At 49.0% G+C, this 22,331-nt stretch overlaps 1 protein-coding gene and 1 long non-coding RNA gene across 19 annotated transcripts in view; both read right to left on the reverse strand.

The window, feature by feature from the left end:
- Positions 1-22,331, reverse strand: part of TAB1 (TGF-beta activated kinase 1 (MAP3K7) binding protein 1) — a 49,978-nt gene that overhangs the window by 22,428 nt on the left and 5,219 nt on the right. For 9 of the 18 annotated variants that reach the window (XR_013398601.1, XR_013398600.1, XM_077948390.1 and 6 more), the window contains 7 exon segments: positions 10,328-10,464; positions 9,813-9,966; positions 8,603-8,689; positions 7,623-7,761; positions 6,308-6,421; positions 5,502-5,613; positions 3,250-3,394 (listed from right to left, as the gene is read on the reverse strand). Coding sequence is in view for 16 of the 18 variants with exons in the window: in XM_077948390.1 (XP_077804516.1) it covers positions 3,250-3,394; positions 5,502-5,613; positions 6,308-6,421; positions 7,623-7,761; positions 8,603-8,689; positions 9,813-9,966; positions 10,328-10,464 (888 nt within the window). In the remaining 2 variants the exon portion in view is untranslated. 18 annotated transcript variants of the gene reach the window in all.
- LOC144331684 (uncharacterized) lies at positions 15,094-17,271 on the reverse strand. The gene is made up of 2 exons (XR_013399052.1): positions 17,078-17,271; positions 15,094-16,499 (listed from the first exon to the last, which is right to left on the reverse strand). It is a non-coding gene; the product is annotated as an uncharacterized LOC144331684 (long non-coding RNA).

Raw genomic sequence — 22,331 nt, forward strand, 5'->3', positions numbered from 1 at the left:
ATGTAATTTATTGAGTACTGTATTAACAGTGAAAAACAGAATGGTTGTAGGGGTATTGGAGCACGGTTCCCACTGAATATGTATCACTTTTGCACCATTGTAAAGTTTCTTTTGGGCAGGGGTAGGAGGGCAGGGGCAGGTAATAGGAAATGGCCTGCACCTGGTCCTGGTGGGCTCAGTTTCATCACTAAGCAGCAACATCACCTCCAGCAAGACTCTGAACTCTATAAACCCCAAATTCCCTATTCTACGTGGAAGTAAGCCCCTGTCCCTCTATGTTATAAGGCTACTGGAAGGAATGGTAAGCTTATATAACAGGTGAAGAAATCAGAACACAGGCTGGGCGTGGTGGCTAACACCTGTAATCCCAGAACATTCGAAGGCCGAGGCAGGTGGATCATCTGAGGTTAGGAGTTCAAGACCAGCCTGGCCAACATGGCAAAACCCCATCTCTACTAAAAATACAAAAATTAGCCGGGTGTGGTGGTGGCACATGCCTGTAGTCCCTCCCAGCTACTCAGGAGGCTGAGGCAGGAGAATCACTTGAACCTAGGAGGCGGAGGTTACAGTGAGCCGAGATTGCACCACTGCACTCCAGCTTGGCCAACAGAGCAACACTCCATCTCAAAAAAAAAAGAAATCAGAACACAGGGACCGGGACCGGGGGATAGTTAGGCACTTGAGACTTTTTTGAAGTAAATCTGCATCCAATCCAGCAATCCACTACTGGGCATCTACCCAAAGGAAAATAAGTCATTATATGAAAAAGATACTTGCACACATATGTTTATAGCAGCACAATTCACAATTGCAAAGATGTGGAACCAGCCTAAGTGGCCACTGACTAATGAGCAGATAAAGAATATGTATTTATAAACTATGGAATACTACTTAGCCAGTAAAAGGAAAGAAAGAATGTCTTTTGCAGGAACTTGGATGGAGATGAAGGCCATTATTCTAAGTAACACAGGAGTGGAAAACCACAAACTGTACGTTCTCACTTATAAGTGGGAGCTAAATGATGAGTATGCACAGGCATACAGAGTGATACAATGGAACTTTAGAGACTCAAGGTGGGAGGGTGGCAGGGGTGCTAGGGATAAAACACCATACATTAGTTACAGTGTACATTACTTGAATAACTGGTGCACTAAAATCTCAGAATTCACCACTACATAATTCATCCCTATAACAAAAAATACTGGTACCTCAAAAGCTATTGAAATAAAAATTTACACATTTTAAAGAAGACTTTTTCCTCATGATATTGATTGATTGATTGAGGAGTCTTGCTCTGTTGCCCAGGCTGGAGTGCAATGGCACAATCTCGGCTCACTGCTACCTCCGCCTCCCAGGTTTAAGTGATGCTCCTGCCTCAGTCTCCCAAGTGGCTGGGATTACAAGCGCCTGCCACCATGCCCGGCTAATTTTTGTATTTTTAGTAGAGATGGGGTTTCACTATGTTGGCCAGGCTGGTCTCGAACTCCTGACCTCAAGTGATCCACCTGCGTCAGCTTCCCAAAGTGCTAGGATTACAGGCATGAGCCACCGTGCCCGGTCAATACATGACTTTTAATTAAAAATGACAAAGCAGGCTGGGCACAGTGGCTCATGCCTATAACCCCAGCATCCTGGGAGGCCAAGGTAGGAGGATCGCTTGAGACCAGGAGTTTGAGATTAACCTGGGCAATACAGTCAGACCCTGTCTCTACCAAAAAAACAAAACAAAACAAAACAAAAAACAACCAAAATTAGCCAGGTGTGGTGGCACACACCTATAGATCCAGCTACTCAGGAGGCTAAGGCTGGAGGATCGGTTCAACTCAGAAGGTTGAGGGTGCAGTGAGCCGTGATCACACCACTGCACTCCAGTCTGGGTGACACGGCGAGTCTTAAAAAAAAAAAGTCAAAGCAGAAAAGGTTATCTTCCTACAAGAATCACAGACAGGAGGAGGAACACAAACTAAACTTATCTTAGCCAGTCAGCAACCCAAGAAGGTCAGGGAAAGGCAGTTTTCCTTTGAGATCATCCCTAACATGACTGTCTTGAAGTCACACTTTGGTGACTCCAAGGTGTAAGAAAAATAAGCAGCCCCCTAGCTGAGGGCCTATGTTTACCATGCCTAACCTCACTGCGATCTCACAAAGGTAGATGTTACCATCCCCACTGTAGAAACGAGAAATGAACTGCCAGGTGTAGTGGCTCATGCCTGTAATCCCAGCACTTTGAGAAGCCAAGGTGGGTGGATCATGAGGTCAGGAGTTTGAGACCAGCCTGGCCAACATGGTGAAACCATTTCTACTAAAAATACAAAAATTGGCCAGGCGCAGTGGCTCATGTCTGTAATCCCAGCACTTCGGGAGGCTGAGGTGGGCAGATCATGAGGTAAGGAGATCGAGACCATCCTGGCTAACATGGTGAAACCCCATCTCTACTAAAAATACAAAAAAATTAGCCAGGCGTGGTGGCGGGCGCCTGTAGTCCCAGCTACTCGGGAGGCTGAGGCAAGAGAATGCGTGAACTCAGGAGGCGGAGCTTACAGTAAGCCGAAATTGCACCACTGCACTCCAGCCTGGGCAACAGAGCGAGATTCCGTCTCAAAACAAAAACAAAAACAAAAATTAGCCGGGCGTGGTGGCAGACACCTGTAATCCCAGCTACTTGGGAGGCTGAGGCAGAGAATTGCTTGAACCCGGGAGGCAGGGATTGCAGTGAGCCGAGATCATGCCACTGTACTCCAGCCTGGGTGACAGAGTGAGACTCTTGTCTCAAAAAACAAAGAAACAAACAAAAAAGAAATGAGAAGCAAACTGTAAATTGTCTGCCACTCAGGGAGGGCAGTAAAGCCGCCAGACCCTTGGCAGGAAGTGATGGGTGTGGGAGGGACTCTGCAGCCACAGCTCTGTGCAGCAGGCCACATCTCTTTCTGTGCTCTCTTCCTGGCCCTGGCCCCTTCCTGGCCGTCCCACAGTAATGCTGTGCCCATGGCAATTCACATCCATCTCCCCCTCGTCCCTTCAGGCCTTGCTCAGGCTCTGGGGACTAACACTGCTTCAAGCCTAAAATGAGTCAAGTTTTTGAGTGGGATGGGTGTTTTTAGAGCTCTGGGATTCTCCTTCCCCCAGCTTTGAACCCAGGGATGTCTGGTGATGGCCTCTGAGAATCACAGCTCTAGAAGGCAGGGTGAGCACATCGCCGTGCAAGCCAGCCACGCTCGCCAGCTGTGGGCTTGGCTGGACCCAACTCACCTGGTTGGCCTGCCCAGGCCCATGGGCTGCCTCTAGGGCCTTGTACAGCCCCTCTGACATCAGCACCAGGAAGCCCGTCACCCCATCCAGTGGCTGTGCCCCGTGGATTTCTGGCTCTGCGATGATTGGTTTGGACTTGGCGGCACTATGGGGAGAGAGTGGAAGCAAGAGCTTTGCTTGGAACAGCACCCAGGTGGATGCTGATTCTGCTGAGAATCTATGCCCAGAATGTAAAATAAAACACACAACCTGACAAGAGGAAAAGAGAGAAAGAGAAGGTCAGAAAAATAGACCCATCTTCTTATAGCAGCTGCTAAAATAAAGCTTGGAGGGCCATAAAAACTGGCAGGCAGCTAAGGTCAGGATGACAAAGGTTGAATGCCCGACTCTGGCCTGTTCCATACATCCTGTTCACAGGGCCTGGTGGTGGCAGGGCAGGGCGTGGGATAGCAAGAGGGAGGGGTTATCCCTGGGAGCCCACGCCTCTTGCTATCATTTGGGCTTTTCCAAAACAGGTGGCTGAGACCCGAGATACTCTCCACGTGTACAGGGATCCTTCAGTGACTGGGGTCAGAGTCATTACATGCCAGTACACGTGTGTGCACATGGAGGTAAGCACATGAGGAGGTGCTGGCAACACCAGCCAGAAGAGCGGAGTCTAAGAACTTCCTGAGGGTCCGTCAACCAAGGCTGGGTCCTGAGAGCTGTCATTACACAGAATGACACCAGCCTAACTGCAGGTGAGCAGAATGAAGAGATGGGTACCTTTAGTGAGGGGTGTGTAAACGTATCTCCAAACTCATCAAGTTGTATGCATGAAATATGCACAGCTTTGTGTATGTCAATTATACCTTAGGGTTTAAAAAAAAGGAAAAGAGGGAGGGGCAGGACACACCAGCACCTGGGTGTTCTGAAAAGGATGCGGGCTCCTTGGCCCACATCACACACACACACACACACACACACACACACACACAGACACACAGACACACACACACACACAGACACACACACAGACACACACACACACACAGACACACACACACAGACACACAGACACACACACAGACACACACACACACACACACACACACACACACACAGAGACACCGTGCGTGTATACGTGCATGTGGCCAAATTTTGGAGCAGGAGACACAAGAAACTAGCAGTCTCTGGCGAGGGGTGAGGCAGCGAGTTCTGGAGCTTGGGGCAGGAAGACTTCCTTTCCCTGTACAGGCCCCAGCACTGTCTGAAGCGTTTTATACAATGGATGTACTTTCCAATAAAGGAAACAGGACCCCACAAATTAGGGACAAACATTCGAAACTCAATTGCCTAGACTGCGTGAGGGCAAGGAGTTCTAACGTGCACTTTCTAGGCCATGAGGACTGGCCTCTGCTGATGGGAACTCTGGCTTTGGGAACAGCCATGACATTAAATGCCATGTTTGCATCATGCAAGTGGACGTGCCTATCTCCCCAACCAACACTTCACATACAGGTTACCGGGTGGTTAAGGACACATATTCCAAATTCAGGCTGCCTGAGTTCAACCCCATGACCAGGGTGGGCTGTCTGGTAACTCCATGCCTCAGTTTCCTCTTATGAAAATGGCTCTAGGGTGATGGCAGTGACTGCCTCAGGGAGCCTGAGTAGGAAATACATAAAAGAAGTTACGCCCAGAGCTCTGCACGAGCTCAGCCTCATGATGATGACTGCCCATTGTGCTGCCATGAGCACTGGGATGACACCCAGAGGACGTGTCCTCAGAGGGAAATACACAATTCATCTCACACCTCTGCTGCAGCCATGGGCGGCACGGACCAACAGGCCTGGTCCGTCCATCCCATGCCAACTCTGGCTTCGCCTGCCTCCCTTGTGGCACTAGTTGCCTCAGCTTTGCCCCAGCTCCTCAACTCCACCCCTCGTCTCTACAGTACCCAACTCCTGGCCTGCTGGGCCTAACCTGCCCCAAACCAACCTCTCTGGGAGGAAGAAAGAGTCTGCTTGGGCTCTGAACTACTTTGACTGTACGTCTGTTACTGGGGTCTATAGTGTGCGTCTGCCCCAGGCCTTCTGGACCTTTTTTTTTTTTTTGAGACAGGGTCTTGCTCTGTTGCCCAGGCTGGAGTGCAGTGGCATGATCATGCCTCACTGTAGCCTCGACCTCCCGGCACAATCAATCCTCCCATCTTGGCCTTCCTAGTACCTTCTGTTCTTTCAAGCACAGGGGACAGCTGGGCTGGCACCTACCTGAGAAGGTCAATGTCCGTGTAGCCATATTTGACCTTGTAATCCCCGATCCGCCGGGTGCTCTCCTGCCCACAGATGATCCCCACCTGCTTGATCTTCCCGGCGTCCAAGCCTATGGAGGGAAACAATGCAATAATCCTGCTCCTTGTTCACAAAGAGGAACAAAAAGAAGGGGACAGAGACACAGCCATGGGAAGAAGGCAATAAGGACCCACTGAATAGGAAATGAAGACAACACCAGGACTCTTGGGAGAGCAGCTGACCCAAAGTCCCTGGTGTCCTCAGTCCCCACGCCCATCACAACATGCCTCACTCAGAGCCCCTCCTCCAGGCACCACCCAGCACGGAGCAGCTTGCCTGCCATCTCCCTGCCCATCCCGTGTGCCCCACATCTGCCCGGAGCTCACTGGGAAGGGAAGGAGCAGCTTGGCAGCAGCTGGGCTCCCTGGACTTCTTTGGCCTCTTTCAGTCTCCATCAGCAACAGTAAATGCCTCCTGTGTGCCAGGCACTCCAGGAAGAGTTTCACATGCACTAACTCTGAATCCTCCTAGCATCCCGGGGCAGGTTACTATTATCCTTATTACACAGGGTCGGGGGGAACGGAGGCACAGAAAACTTAAGTAAGTTCCAGTCACCAACCAGTAAGCAGCAGAGCTGGGATTGAACCCCAGGCAGACTGGCCAGGGAGCCCAAGGTTGCAGCCCCTCTACCACACGCCTCTCTACCAAAGGCAGGTGAAGGGTGAGCCCACAGGGATCAGCTTCCACTCCCACTCACCCCTCGGCCAGGTATTCTCTCCACTTACCCAGCTGCGAAAGGCGGAAGAGCTCATCCTCGTTCTCTGTGGTGTGGTCCACGTTCAGCTGTGTCACCTGCAACCCATCCACTGTCGATTTACATAAAAGTGCACGGTTTGTACCTGTGGCGGAATGTGAACAGCTAAGCAAAGACCACGCACAGAGAGAAATAGGACATACTGGGAAGGCAGAGAGGGAAAAGGCAGGCATCTCACACGTGGAAATACCTGAAATGGGCAAAACAGGCTCAGACCAACGGGGTGAGTCACCAGTTAGGGACAGTTGATGATACAAAGGAATTGGGTTTAACTTTTTCAGTGTAATCACAGGATTATGATCTTGTAAAACAGAACTCTTCTCTAGAGATACAGACTGAAATATTTACAGATAACATGACAGTGACTGGTGTTTGCTTCAAAATAGCGAACGTGGGGACAAAAGGCCACAGGTAAAAGGCGGCTGGCCACAGCTGATAACTGCTGGGGTTGGCAATGGGCACATGAATGTTCATTAAATATCATATCAGTCACTCTATTGTTCTATATTGTGGAAAATTTTCCACTAGAGTATTAAAAAAAAGGCAGTATCATCAGAGGGGTCTCCACAGAGTTCTTTCTTTCTTTTTTTTTTTTTTTTTTGAGGCGGAGTTTTGCTCTGTCTCCCAGGCTGGAGTGCAGTGGCCGGATCTCAGCTCACTGCAAGCTCCGCCTCCCGGGTTTACGCCATTCTCCTGCCTCAGCCTCCCGAGTAGCTGGGACTACAGGCGCCCGCCACCTCGCCCGGCTAGTTTTTTTTGTATTTTTTAGTAGAGACGGGGTTTCACCATGTTAGCCAGGATGGTCTCGATCTCCTGACCTCGTGATCCGCCCATCTCAGCCTCCCAAAGTGCTGGGATTACAGGCTTGAGCCACCGCGCCCGGCCTCCACAGAGTTCTTTCTACTGTAACCTGCACCTACCTGTCTGGCTTCTCACAAACCCCAATGCCCCTGTCACCTAGCCCCATCTCGCAGCTGTTCATGGGAATGCTGGTTGGTTTGTCATGGCCAAGTAACCTCTTCCAGAAGCAGCGGCCCCGACTCGCCCAGAATGAGTTAAGAAGCAGAATAGGGACTAAAGGCCAGGACGCCTGCCTCCCATCCCGTCCCTTCTCCCTTCCAGCTGGGACTGAGGCATCACTGTGGAGAGGGACATACCCAAACGGTTTCAGGAGACTGGCTTTAAAGTGCGTGAAGTCTCTGGAAAGCAGTTTGTCAAATAGCGCACCAGCCCCTGTGGCTGACCTCTCCCCAGCCCTCCCCGCCCTGGGACAAGAGGGGGCTCACCGACATTGGCGATGTAGAGCTTGTTGTTGAGAAGGACCGCCACAACAGCCATGGCCCCTCCCGAAATTTCCCTCTCCAGCGTCTTGAGTCTCTCAAGGATCTTCTGATACTGAGGAGGCAGCTGGTGCTGGGGCACCCCCTACAACCGTCAGCAGAGGGTCAGGGCAGGACGGAACTCTGGACCATCCTCCCAGCCTCTCCCTCTCTATTCTTTTTTTTTTTTTGAGACGGAGTCTCGCTCTGTCGCCCAGGCTGGAGTGCTGTGGCCAGATCTCAGCTCACTGCAAGCTCCGCCTCCCAGGTTCCCGCCATTCTCCTGGCTCAGCCTCCCGAGTAGCTGAGACTACAGGCGCCCGCCACCTCGCCCGGCTAGTTTTTTTTTTGTATTTTTTAGTAGAGACGGGGTTTCACCGTGTTAGCCAGGATGGTCTCGATCTCCTGACCTCGTGATCCGCCCATCTCGGCCTCCCAAAGTGCTGGGATTACAGGCTTGAGCCACCGCGCCCAGCCTCCCTCTCTATTCTTAAGAGCAAAGATCCAAGGGCCCGGAGGACAGACAGACAGATGGTCCACGGCACAGCCAGGATGAAGCCTGCTCTGCAGTTCCAGGGCGAGGTTCCTCCAGGAAAGCCGGAGATGACCTAACTCACAGCACGGAGGTCAGCGCTCCAGGTGGCAGTGGGCGATGTGAGCAGGTGGGTGACAAGGGTGGGGACCCATTCAGGTTAAACGACTGGGAAAGGCCCTTTCTCATGCCCACCACTGCCCAGCCACTGCTGAGCTTCAATGTGCAGCTGCCCACAGCAGGGCAGTGAGGTCCCTCATCTGTGGCCACCCACCAGGGTCCCCCATCAGGAACTGCTCCCTGCCTAACTCCTGCTGCTCTGGCCCAGTAATGTCAAGACAAAGTAGATGAGTCCACGCTCCCTGCAAAGCTGGGCCTGGACTTGACTCCCCTGGGTGTCAGCTGGGGAAATTACCTCTGGCAGTTGCGACTGGAGGCTTGCCTTCTCAGCCAAGGCATCATCAATGGACTCCAGGAAGCTCCTCTCTACCACATCGAAGGCCTAGAGGGACACAGGACAGGGCAAAGGCTGGTTCAAAACACCACTGTCACTGGTGCTAAAATGCCCTCTATTCATAATAGCAACAGGTTCGCTGTATTCACTGCAGGTCCTCGTGTGATGGGGCTTTCCACGTGACAGTCCTGCCTCTGGCCCAGCACTGCAAGGCACCAGCTGCTTCCTGGAGATCATTGTCTTTGACAAAGCCCTTCAGCCCTGCACGGGTGTGCGCCCTGCAGAGGGCTGGGGCAGGAGACAGTGCGGAAGCTAAGAGCAAAGGCTTGGCATAGGCCCGGCTGGTGTGACCTCTGGCCCCCTCACTCTCACACAATGGAGGTTAAGTGTTGTTCCGGGGCTGAGGTAAGACAGTACACCCTGGCACTCAGCAAGGCACCTGCTCAGAGAAACTGCCAGGCCTATGACAGCTCATATGATTACTACAACTTCTTCCTGGGAGCCTTCTGTCAAACCCTGCTGGCCCCAGGACACTAGTGACACTGACACCTTCTCCCCAGTGTGAGATCTGCTGAGAATCACTGGCAATGGAGCCTGAGGCTGTGAAGGGCAGGAAAAGGCTGGCACCACTGTTCTGCAGGAACAGAAGCCCACCCTCTCATCTAACATGGGCCTGAGACATGCTCCTGAAAGGAGATGCCGGGAGGAAAGCTCCCAACAGCACAAGCAGAAACGTGGAACCAGACAACTAGGGCAGCAGCCCCTTAGAAGCGGGAGGCAAGGTCTTTCCTGAACGCCCAGGGATGCCTCCTGCACCTGGAGGCTGAGCACCTGACCACACAGGAAAGAAAGGGGTAGCTCTAAATGACCCCATTTCTACCAGGCCTTGCCCTGTTCCCACCTCACACTTCTCTCCAAGCTCACATCCCTAAATGCCCCCTGTCTCCAGCATTACCTCCCCTGCCAGCCATTGAAGGCCTGCTGCTCACTGGCTGGTCCTGGACTCCTGTTGGGTTGGGGGGGGCCTTCGCTGGGAGCTGTTCCTCTACCGGGGTGAAGGGGCCAGCGGGATCTTCACACCAACACTGGCAACATGCTAGCGGTGCAGGGCCCAAGCCCTGGGGTGGGGGACATGATGTGGCTGGGTCACTGCCAGCCCCGGCACCATTACCTGCAGCAGCACGCGCCGCACGTCGGCCTCGGCGTGCTCGGCATTCAGCTGGCCCAGTAGGAGCTCTGCGGACAGCCGCTGGGCCACAAAGTTGGTCACCCGGTTGCCATCGTAGCCATTGAAGACCCCATACAGGAAGCAGTTGTTCTCACTCCTGGAAGAGGGAGAGGGCAGAGGGAAGCCTGAGGCCAGGGTCTCATGGAGGTGGAGGGAGAAAGGGAAGGGAATTGGGGGAGGCTAAAGCTACAGAAGCTGCAGCTTCAGGGGCCCTCTTGGGTCCCCTGCTTTGGCCATCATTTCACTCTGGCTATGACCTTCTGGGATACCCCCCACCCCATGCTCATGCTACCCCATCAGAGCAGGCCCAGCAGTGTAAAGGACAGCAGCAGAGGCCGCCTCTCACCGGCCACATGTCACTGGCAAGCCCATACGAGAAAGCTACAAGGTCGGTGTCTTTCCTTGCTTGCAAACCAACCAACTCCCTGGGCCCAACACAGAAACGCTGGCACACACACCTGAACTTGAGCCAGCTGTCCTCTGGCGGGTGGCTCTCAGTGCCCTTGCCATCAGCAGAGTAGCTGCGGTTGGAGGCTGAGCCAACCCCAGAGAGGTGGCAGAGTGGCAGGTCATCTGTCCAGCTTGGCTGCTGCTCCTGGGGAAGGACACCAGGAAGCCGTGAGGTGCCACCGCGTCTGCAGGGTAGACCCCACCTCACCTGCCGCTTCTGCAACAAAAAACTAGCAGGCCCGCAGCCCTACACAGAGGGTTCCACTTCCTTCTGAAAAACAATAATGTTTGTATGAACAGACACCTACAGAAGGGTTTGCTGTGTTTATGGCTAATCTACAAACTGGTTCCCCAGGAAAACGGAAAGACTCCAGCATTCCCAAATGTAAGGCACAGCAATGGCCTCCAGGAGTGAGCTGTTATGAAACCTAGTGAAACACACAAATGTCGCAGACTCTAGGCAGGAAACTCTGGGGACCCCACCTCTTACTGCACTGGCTCCAAAAGCACACCAGAAAGGAATCCCTTGAGCACTGGTTACCAACACTGCAGGCTGCAGGCCCCACCCTCAGAATGACTGATCTGGGCAGGGCCCAGGACACCTGCAGCACAAGCCGCTCCCCATGGGTGATACTTTCAGGTGATCTAAGACCCAGCCTGGAGAAACTCCAACTTATAAGCTAGTCTCAGTCACTCTTCTGGCACTGGGACCTCCAAGTGCCAGGGAGAGTAACTGAGACTGGCTTTTAAGTCAGAGTTTATGAGCTGGTTTATAAGACATCCTCATGCCACCCCCAGAGTCCTCTCCCATCTCCCCTGCCACATCCTTCCCTCCCAGTCTTGAATGCCTGCAGCCCTGTCCATCCCCTGCTCTTTGCCTCCACATGAACACCCCCCTTCTTCTTCCCTAGCAATTCCCTGGGTCCTTCGGGACTCTCTGGCTCAGAAGTCACCACCTCCAGGAGGTCTTCCTTCAGGATGACCCTCCCCAGGATTGGCTGATGGCCCTCTCATGTACCCCAACGGCACCCTGGTCCCAGCACCCCTACCTGTCTGCAATGCCCATTCCACCCCACAGGATCTCAAACCAGGATGTTCAGCATAATCACTACAGAGCTTTAAACACACTCACACAGCGGTCCAGACCCTGGCCCCAGCCCCGGCCCAAACGCAATTTCTGAATTTCCCAAATCTCCCTAGGATACCTCCTGAGCATCCGTATTTTTTAAGCCCCAGGTGCGATTTGACGCGAGGCCCAGGTGCGATTCCCTGCCTCTCCCGGAAAGCTTGCCCCAAATCTGGCCTCCTACCTGAGAACTGCGCCTTGTTCACAGGGGCACTCCCAGGACCACCGTGCAGAACTAGAGCAACCTGGAATAACTGGGAGAACCACAGTCCAATTTCGGGGAAAATAAAATTTGTATTGGCTGGGTGCAGTGGCTCACGCCTGTAATCCCAGCACTTTGGGAGGCTGAGGTGGGCAGACCATTTGATGTCAGAAATTCGAGACCAGCATGGCCAACCTGGTGAAACCCCAACTCTGTCTCTGTTAAAAACACACAAAAATTAGCCAGGCATGGCAGTGCAAGCCTGTAATCCCAGCTACTGGGGAGACTGAGGCAGGAGAATCGCTTGAACCCAGGAGCCGGAGATTGCAGTGAACCGAGATCATGCCACTGTACTCTAGCCTGGGTGACAAGAGTGAGATTCTGTCTCAAAAAAAAGGAAAAAAGTATTGAAAGCTTTATTGAAATATTAAACAAACACAAGCTAGAGCAACCAGATAAGAGAAAGAAATACAGGGCATCCAAATTGGCAAGGAAGACGTGAAATGATCCTTGTTTGCAGATGATATAATCTTACATTTGGAAAAACCTAGACTCTACCAAAAAACTATTAGAACTGATTAAACAAATTCAGTAAAGTTGCAGGATATGGGCCAGGTGCAGTGGCTCACACCTGTAATCCCAGCACTTTGGGAGGCCCAGGCAGGTGGTTCATGAGGTCAGAAGATCGATACCATCCTGGCTAACACGGTGAAACCCCGTCTTTACTAAAAATACAAAAAATTAGCCAGGCGCGGTGGCGGGCACCTGTAGTCCCAGCTACTCGGGAGGCTGAGGCAGGAGAATGGCGTGAACCCGGGAGGCGGAGCTTGCAGTGAGTCGAGATCATGCCACTGCACTCCAGCCTGGGCGACAGAGCGATACTCAGTCTCAAAAAAAAAAAAAAAAAAAAAAGTTGCAGGATATGAAATCAACATGCAAAAATCAGTAGCATTTCTATATGCCAACAGTGAATAATCTGAAAAAGAAATAAAATACACACAGATACTGTGGGCAGCTTCTTACAAGTTATTGTTAAGTCTTCCAGAAAGGATGTGGAAACCACTTCAACAGGCTTTTGCAATCAGATATGTAAAAAGCCTGTGGTTAGCTTTTGTGGCAAATTGTAGCTTCTGTTTAGTTATATACCGACAGGAGTGACTTCTTTTTTTTTTCATTTAATTGGTTTTATTCTGCATTTATCTATTTTGGTGCTTCAGTTCTACATTTTGCACCCTGGAGCAACTTCTGCAGGGTGTGGGAGTTTGTTTTATTTTTACATTAACATGGAGTAAAACTGGCTTTTGAGGCACGCACATCTGTGAATGTTGACACATGTAGAGATGTGTGTAACTACCACCTCTCTCAGGATACAGGGCAGCTCCACTCCCAACACACTCCCTCCCCTAATCCCTGGCAACCTATTTTCCACTGCTATGGCTTTGTCTTTTTAAGAATGTCATATTAAACGCCAGGTGCGGTGGCTAATGCCTGTAATCCCAGCACTTTGGGAAGCCAAGAGGGGCTGATCACTTGAGGTCAGGAATTTGAGACCAGCCTGGCCAATGTGGCGAAACCCTGTCTCTACTAAAAGTACAAAAATCAGCCGGGCGTGGTGGCGTACACCTGTAATTCCAGCTACTCAAGAGGCTGAGGCACGAGAATCACCTGAACCCAAGAGGCAGAGGTTGCCATGAGCCGAGACTGCACGCCACTGCACTCCAGCCTGGGTGACGGAGTGAGACTCTGTCTCCAAAAAAAAAAAAAGAATGTCACATAAGAAACGATGCAGTAAACATGATCACCTGAGACTGGCTTTTTTCACTCAATATTATGTCTCTAAGATTCATCCAAGTTGTTGGCTTGTGTGCACCAATAGTCTATTTCTCTCTTTTGTAGAGTAATATACCATTGTTTGGATGTAGTACAGTTTGTCTATCCATTCATCCACTGAAGGACATTTGGGCTGTTTCGTTTCTTATAATTACGAAGAAATGTGCTATAAATATTCATGTACAGGTTTTTGTATGAACGTAACTTTTCATTTATCCAGGGTAAATACCTAGGAGTGAGAGGGCTGGCTCATGTGCTAAGTATATGTTTAACTTTACAGGAACATGCCGAACTGTTTTCCAGAGTGGCTGAACCATTTGCATTTCCAATGCTGAGTTTTGGCTGCTCCATGTCCTTGCCACCATGTGGTATTGTCTTTTTCTTTTTCTGAATTTAGATATTCTAAGAGGTGGGTAGTGGTATCTCATCGTGGCTTTAATCTGCACTTCCTAACGGCTAACGACATTGAGTATCTTTCATATGTTTATTTGGCACGCACTCATCCTCTCTGGCGAAACGCAAGTTTTTTCCCCGTTTTTAAATTACGTTATTTTCTTAACTATTGTGTTCTAGGAGTTCTTTTTATTTGTAACTTAGTATTTCATTCACTCAAGTAGTGTCTTTCGCAGAGCAAAAGGTTTTAGTTTAGATGAAGTCCATTTAATCAATTTTTTCTCTTTCATGGTTCACGCTTTTGCAGTCATGTTTCTGAACCCTCTGTCCAGCCCCAGGTCACGAAGAGTGCCTATGTTTTTTCCTAAAAGTTTTATAGTTTTACATTTTACATTTAGATCTGTGATCCATTTTGAATTAATTTCTGTGTAAGGTAGGAAGGAGGTTTAGGTCCATTTTTTTTTTTATTCCGATATCCAATCATTCCAACACCATTTGTTGAAAAGACTAGCTTTTCTCCATTGAACTGTGTGGGTCTACTTCTAGACTCTATTCTGTTCCTGTGATCAGTGTGTCTACCCCTCCACCAATACTACATTCTTGATTACCGTCGCTTTACTGTAAGTCTTAAAATTGGCTACTGTGAGTCTCCTAATCTTATTGCTCTTTTTCAAAATTGTTTTGGCTATTTGAGTTCCTTTGCCTTTTCATATAAATTTTAGAATCAGCTTGCTTATATCCACAAGTCTTGTTGGGATTTTTATTGGAACTGTTTTAAATCTACAGATCAATTTGGAGAAAACAGACATTGTCACCATGTTGAGCCTTCTAATCCATTAACATAGTGTGTCTCTACACTTATTTATGTCTTCATTAGGTGACTTTTATTTATTTTTATTAACACGATTTTACCACAAGGTCTGAAAAGCTACTAATGCCTTCCAATAGCCTTTGAAAACAGACACTATAACCAAAACCTACTAATGGAAATGAAAAAAAAAAGGGAGATGAAATGACAATAAGTGCTAGCTGAGCCAAGTATGTCACGACTAAATAAAAAAATAAAAAAAAGTAGAAATGGCAACAATAGGCCTGGAATTCTGCTCAGCTCCTCATAACACCAGGCTTAAATTTAACACATTCAGTTCAAGCAACGCCAAAAGAAAAACCGCTGGCCTGGCGCAGTGACTCACGCCTGTAATCCCAGCACTTGGGGAGGCTGAGGCAGGTGGATCACTTGAGGTCAGGAGTTTGAGACCAGCCTGGGCAATGTGGCAAAATCCTGTCTCTACTAAAAATACAAAAATTAGCCAGGCGTGGTGGTGCGTGCCTGTAATCCCAACTACTCAGGAGGCTGAGGCAGGAGAATCGCTTGAATGCAGGAGGTGGAGGTTGCAGTGAGCTGAGATCATGCCACTGCACTCCAGCCTGGGTGACAGAGTGAGACTCAGTCTCAAAAAGAAGAAGAAAAACGGCTTCGCAGCAACACAAAATTGGGTCTAGTTATAATACTGAACTGTTTCATTTTAAAGCAAAATTAATGTCTCTCTTAACATAAATGGGAACTTAGTCTTCAGGACCCATATATGATATTATGTGATTACAGTACATTAAATCACTACATACATTCTTTCAACGAATACCTGCTGAGCATTTGCAACAGTCTGGCAGTATTCTGGGTACCGGGGACACAGAAGAGAAAACAGAGAGGTTCCTTATTTGAAGTTTCCCTTCTAGGGAGAGAGAGAATTCAAACACACAATACAATCATAAACAAGGCAATCTCAGACAGGGCTATGTGCTAGGGAGAAAAAACATCATGGTAAAGGGACACAGCGTGACGGGCGGGGGGGCCTCTAGATGAAGTGGTCAGAAAAGCAGACCTCTCTGGGGAGGTGACCTCTGAGCCAGACCTGAATGACTATGGGGCAGTGATCTAGAAGGCAGAGAAGGAGCCTTCCGGGCAGAGGGAACGGCATGTGCAAAGACCCTAAGACGGATAAAAGCAAGCTAGGTTTACAGAAGCACGAGAAGGCCAGTGTGGCCTCTCTAGTGAGCACAGGGGAAAAGAGGCTCCATGCCATGTTTGCAAATACGTATGCACGTATGTGCCTGGGTGGGAGGGCAGTGCAAGGCCTCTGGGCCATGGTAATGATTAATAACCAGTGAATTAATTATTCTTCAGGTAACTGATATGTTGCCAATTATTCCCTATGTCTTAGATCTGCTTAGTATATTTCCATTTCCAGCCAACTCACAAAAGTCTCCTATAACCAGGCAAATATACTTCCAAAGGTAGCTCCTTTTCTAGTCTGTCTCCCGCCACCAGCTGGAATGAAATTAAATATGAGGTTAAGCAGAAGTACAAAAGCATCTCCCCAGTCAGGAGTATCCCATGTCTTCCTCCTGAAAAGATGGCCAAAGAAGTCAATATTTAGCACCCCAAAGTGCCACAGGTGTTTTAAAGCATGGGAGGAAAAGACATTTCTATTTTCTAGAGCCCTGTGATTAAAAATGAGATTAAGGGCCGGGCGCGGTGGCTCACGCCTGTAATTCCAGCACTTTCGGAGGCTGAGGTGGGCGGATCACAAGGTCAGGAGATCGAGACCACGGTGAAACCCCGTCTCTACTAAAAATACAAAAAAAATTAGCCGGGCGCGGTGGCAGGTGTCTGTAGTCCCAGCTACTCAGGAGGCTGAGGCAGGAGAATGGCGTGAACACGGGAGGCGGAGCTTTCAGTGAGCCGAGATTGCGCCACTGCACTCCAGCCTGGGCGACAGAGCCAGACTCCGTCTCAAAAAAAAAAAAAAAAAAAAAAAAAATGAGATTAAGATGGAATGAACTCATCCTCTCATGTGAGATGAATAATACTAACACAAATGTGTTGCCACAACGCAAAACCTGTCTTCGATGCTGCAATCACAGTTACCTCCTCTGCCAGTATCTAACTCCCATAAGGGACAGACACGGGCTTCCAAGGACTTGAATCTTTCTAAAAAAATCCACACTTTGCAGCAAAAAAATAAATATCACCAAGCAAATTATGGGTCCGTTCCACATTAGACACACACTATTAAAAAAGGCCGGTGAGGCCGGGCGCGGTGGCTCACTCCTCTAATCCCAGCACTCTGGGAGGCCAAGGTGGGTGGATCACCAGGTCAGGTGTTCAAGACCAGCCTGGCCAATATGGTGAAACCCTGTCTCTACTAAAAATACAAAAATCAGCCAGGCATGGTGGTAAGCGCCTGTAGTCTCAACTACTTGGAAGGCTGAGGCAGAAGAATCGCTTGAACCCAGGAGGTGGAGGTTGCAGACAGCCGAGATCGCGCGTGCCACCGCACTCCAGCCTGGATGACAGAGCAAGACTCTGTCTCAAAAAAAAAAAAAAAAAAAAAAAAAAAGGCCAGTGAAATTGTCTTCCACAAGTAAAGAAAGAAACAAGCTCAAACAGGCAACTGAGGAACTTGCCACGTTGGTGTGTCATGGCACAAGAACAATTCATCTAAGAGCATTTCACAACAGGAGACCAGGAGTAAGCTGATGATCTACTGACCACTGTATGCTGTGCTGTATTTGGCTGATGTGGGAATAATACACTTTCCCAAATGAGAAAACCTGCGTGTCTGACGGCAGTCAATCTACTGAGCAAGTGCCTTGTTCACTAAGTACCTGTGAATAGTGTCTAGATATTTCAACACTACTAAGTACTTTTTTAGGAAATCTGATTTTCATAATGTTGAGGCAGTAATATTTCGGGAATTTATTATTTTATGAACTGGCAAATGGTGTTTGGGTCAATAGGTATAGGCACCAGTGCTATTGTTTATCTAAGGAGCCTTGGTCCATTCTTGGTAAAAACACTCCAGAAAACAGAAACTGATGGCTCCTTTCTGAACATACTACTCTATGTATACTTCAGCCCTAATGCTGGCATCTTACTCAGTGCGGAACACTTCATTAAGATCAAGGCCGGCTGGGCGCGGTGGCTCACGCCTGTAATCCCAGCACTGTGGGAGGCCGAGGCGGGTGGATCGCGAGGTCAGGAGATCACCATCCTGGCTAACATGGTGAAACTCTGTCTCTACTGAAAATACAAAAAATTAGCCGGGCGTGGTGGCGGACGCCTGTAGTCCCAGCTATTCTGGAGGCTGAGGCAGGAGAATGGCGTGAACCCGGGAGACAGAGCTTGCAGTGAGCCGAGATCATGCCACTGTACTCCAGCTTGGACAACAGCGCAAGACTCTGTCTCAAAAAAAAAAAAAGGTCAAGGTCACAGGGCTGGGTGCGGTGGCTTACACCTGTAATCCTAGCACTTTGAGAGGCCGAGGTGGGAGGATCACGAGGTCAAGAGATTGAGACCATCCTGGCTAACACAGTGAAACCCCGTCTCTACTAAAAATATAACAAATTAGCTGGGTGAGGTGGCGGGTGCCTGTAGTCCCAGCTACTCTGGAGGCTGAGGCAGGAGAATGGCGTGAATCCAGGAGGCAGAGCTTGCAGTGAGCCGAGATCGCGCCACAGCACTCCAGCCGGACGACAGAGTGAGACTCCCTCTCAAAACAAAACAACAACAAAAGAAAGATTAGGGCCATAGCAAGGCTGCCCACTCCATTACTTCACACGGAACTGGAGGTGTTAGCCCAGGCAGTTAGAGAAAAGAATGAGAGCATAAAAATCGGGAAAGAAGTCATTTCTATTCGCAGCTGATAGGACAGTACGCCTGGCAACCCTAAAGAATCAATGAAAAACTAACACAAACAGTAAAAGAAATCAGTTAGGCGGCAGGATAGAAAATCAAAGTATGCAAATCAACAGCTTTCATATACCCAAGAGAAGATGAGAATCCAGCCTCTATGTAAAATAACAAGGTCCTTTTCCTGTGAGTTTCTACCATATCTGTCTCCCCCAAACCACTATAGAAGGTTGTTTTAAATCTAAATTTGTATCAGTCGAATTATATATTAATGCATTCATCCCAGCCTTCTAGACTGTGGATAGTTTTGAATTTTGCCCTTTGACAGACTGACAATCTCACTCAGCTGTGTATCTTGTACAGACAAGGCCTTCTACACACGGTTCCAAACGATCTCTAAAAAACTGTGACCAGAACAAAAAGCATGAGAAGCTAACCATACTGGCAAGACCAAACACCACAGAAGTGAAATAAAACCTCCACCAAACATTTGACTTACCTGAAAGGCCAAATAAATATTTTGGGGGCCTCAAATAAAGAAACTGTTGACCCCAGAGGTAAAGTCACAGAGACAAGCACACACTTTAAAACAAACCGACTATTTCTATATATGCACCTTGTTATTTTACCTTGTTCAAAGTTCTATTTATAGGCTGGGCGTGGTGGCTCACGCCTGTAATCCCAGCACTCTGGGAGGCTGAGGTGGGTAGACCATTTGAGGTCAGGAGTTCGAGACCAGCCTGACCAACACGGTGAAACCCCGGCTCTACTAAAAATACAAAAATTAGCCGGGCATGGTGGCAGGCACCTGTAGTCCCAGTTACTTGGAAGGCTGAGGCAGAACTGCTCGAACCCGGGAGGCAGAGGTTGCAGTGAGCCGAGACCATGTCACTGCACTCCAGCCTCAGCAACAGAGTGAGACTCTGTCTCAAAAGCAAAGAAACAAACAAACAAACCCAAACAAACAAACAAAAACCAAAGTTCTATTTATTTGACTTTGGTTTCGTACTTTTTTTTTTTGAGTTGGAGTTTCACTCTTGTTGCCCAGGCTAGAGTGCAGTGGTGTGATCTCGGCTCACTACAACCTCCGCCTCCCAGGTTCAAGCGATTCTTCTGCCTCACCCTCCTGAGTAGTACTTTGGTACTCTTTAAACATTAAGTTTCTAGTCAATCTGTCATGGCCTTCTATAAAAAGAAAGAGAGAAGGCCCTTCGGGTGTGGTGGCTCACACGTGTAATCCCAGCACTTTGGGAGGCAGAGGTGGGCGGATCATGAGGTCAAGAGACTGAGACCATCCTGACTACCACAGTGAAACCCTGTCTCTACTAAAAATTAGCTTGGCGTGGTGGCGGGCGCCTGTAGTCCCAGCTACTCGGGAGGCTGAGGCAGGAGAATGGCGTGAACCCGGGAGGTGGAGATTGCCGTGAGCTGAGATTGCGCCACTGCACTCTAGCCTGGGCGACAGAGCGAGACTCCGTCTCAAAAATAAAAAGTAAAAAATAAATTTAAAAAAATAAAGAAACAAAGAGTAAGAAAAAAATTACCCAAAGAGCGTATGTAAAAGTACCCATGGTAAGGCAAAGCCTGCCCTTTTCTATCTGTTTGAGTCCCATCTGCCCCAAAGGCCCTGCTCAGATCCAACTAGGGCCAGAGGCACATGATTCCCAAACCTCAATCATCCACTCACCATCTTCAAGAAATTATCTTTCACTCAAATGATTTCTTTTCTTTCTTTCTTTTTTTTTTTTTAAGAGACATGGTCTCGCTCTGTCACCCAGGCTGAAGTATAGTGGCACAATCACAGCTCATTGCAGCCTTGAAATCCTAGACATCAGCTATCCTCCTGCCTCAGCCTCTCGAGTAGCTAGGACTACAGGTACACCACCACACCCAGTTGATTTCATTTTGAATGTAAACTTTTCCAGTATTATAGGTGGAAAACCAGTATTACTTGCCACATCTAGACGATAATAAAAAACAAAACAAGGTTATTCACTTTTAGCTGAACCTATTGCTAGCTATATTGCCGGAGCCCTACACTATGTTTAACAATGGGACTGGGGGTGGATCAGCAAGTATCAGAAAGATGGTGAGGGACATACTAGGATCAAACCAAGTTTTCTTTTTTTTCTTGATATCATTAGAAAGTCTGAGAGAGAACGGAAAAGCACAGTCTTCTCAATTTGTAAGATCAGTTTTGTTTGCTGCCACAAATCACCTCGCTGTATGTCCCAGACACTGGGAAAATGCTGCCCAAGACCATGGGGCCCTCCCCTGAGAAACCCATCCCAGTGACCCCGCTGTGCATGCTGCGTGCCCCACTTACTGGCCATTCACCACGTGGCCCTATGGCAACCCTTGTGCTATAGCCTGGTATTATTAATTAGATTACCTTATTTCACTGATTTGAAGACCTACATTTTCCACATGTTAACATCTCTGGAGTTGGTATGTTACAAGTTAATTAGCTGTGAGTTCTCTTTCTGAGCAATATACAAAACATTGATGTGTCCTTAAAATATCAGTGTCTTAGATCCAATGACACATACGCAGTTTCTCACGTAATTCAGGCGCTCACCAGATACTGATTCACTACAGTGGCCGGAGAACCTCAGGAGGTTCTGCCAGTGTGGGAGTGAGAGGATCTGGTCTTCTCTGTGTTCCCCAGCAGACTCACGCTGCTGCAGCTGAGTGGGCTTGAATCGTGTTCTCCCATTTCTTTCCATCTCCATCGAGGATTAGCCACACCGAGCGTCCATTGCTGATTCCATTAAAGCCTACAGGATTGCCAAGTCTCTCGCTTCCTTCCTTCACATTTCTGAACAATTTTCAGAAAGGTCATGTACTTTCTATTCACACAAACCACCCACCCCTCCACCCCTGCACACACTGATGCATACTTTCTCCCACGCCCCCAAATGCCAGGCCTGCCAGCACCAGCCGTGAGTGGCGCTGGAGCGCAGGGAGCAAGAGTCTGCGAGAAACTGAGAAGGGGGCGTCTCTCACTCAGCACAGCCTCATCGCGGAGCCACTGCAACACACACAACAGTGAACACAGGACTGAACTCTTCCATGTCTGAGAAATGAACTGCTCATGAGAAATCTCACAAAAATACGGTAAGAAGTCTGTTTCAAAAGACCTAATTTCAACTTGATTTTATGAAGGAGTTTCCAAAATTCATGTTTTGGTATGAAAAGCTTCTACAGTGATCCAACAGTATTTAACCCATCAAGACCTTGACAAACACCCTGTACGTGATGTAAGCATTCACTCCTCATGTACGTATGTGTCCATGCCACGTAATAGTTCATCAAGTACCCACACAGCCTCATCTCAAAGTCCTGGGCAGCAGAAATGGACAAAGAATGGTTCCAAGCTCAGGCCACAGCTTGAATATCAAATTACGGTATGAAAAGACCAAGTGTTTTTGTGGTGAAAGCACCCAAATTCCTTAGAAGCAAAAAGGAAGCTCAGAAAGGGAGACTCGACCGGGCACGGTGGCTCAAGCCTGTAATCCCAGCACTTTGGGAGGCCAAGACGGGCGGATCATAAGGTCAGGAGATCGAGACCATCCTGGCTAACACGGTGAAACCCCATCTCTACCAAAAAATACAAAAAACTAGCCGGGCAAGGTGGCGGGCGCCTGTAGTCCCAGCTACTCTGGAGGCTGAGGCAGGAGAATGGCGTAAATCTGGGAGGCGGAGCTTGCAGTGAACTGAGATCCGGCCACTGCACTCCAGCCTGGGTGACAGAGCGAGACTCCGTCT

This window comes from Macaca mulatta, chromosome 10 (assembly GCF_049350105.2).
Source record: "Macaca mulatta isolate MMU2019108-1 chromosome 10, T2T-MMU8v2.0, whole genome shotgun sequence".
In the NCBI taxonomy this organism is placed as follows: Eukaryota; Metazoa; Chordata; class Mammalia; order Primates; family Cercopithecidae; genus Macaca; species Macaca mulatta.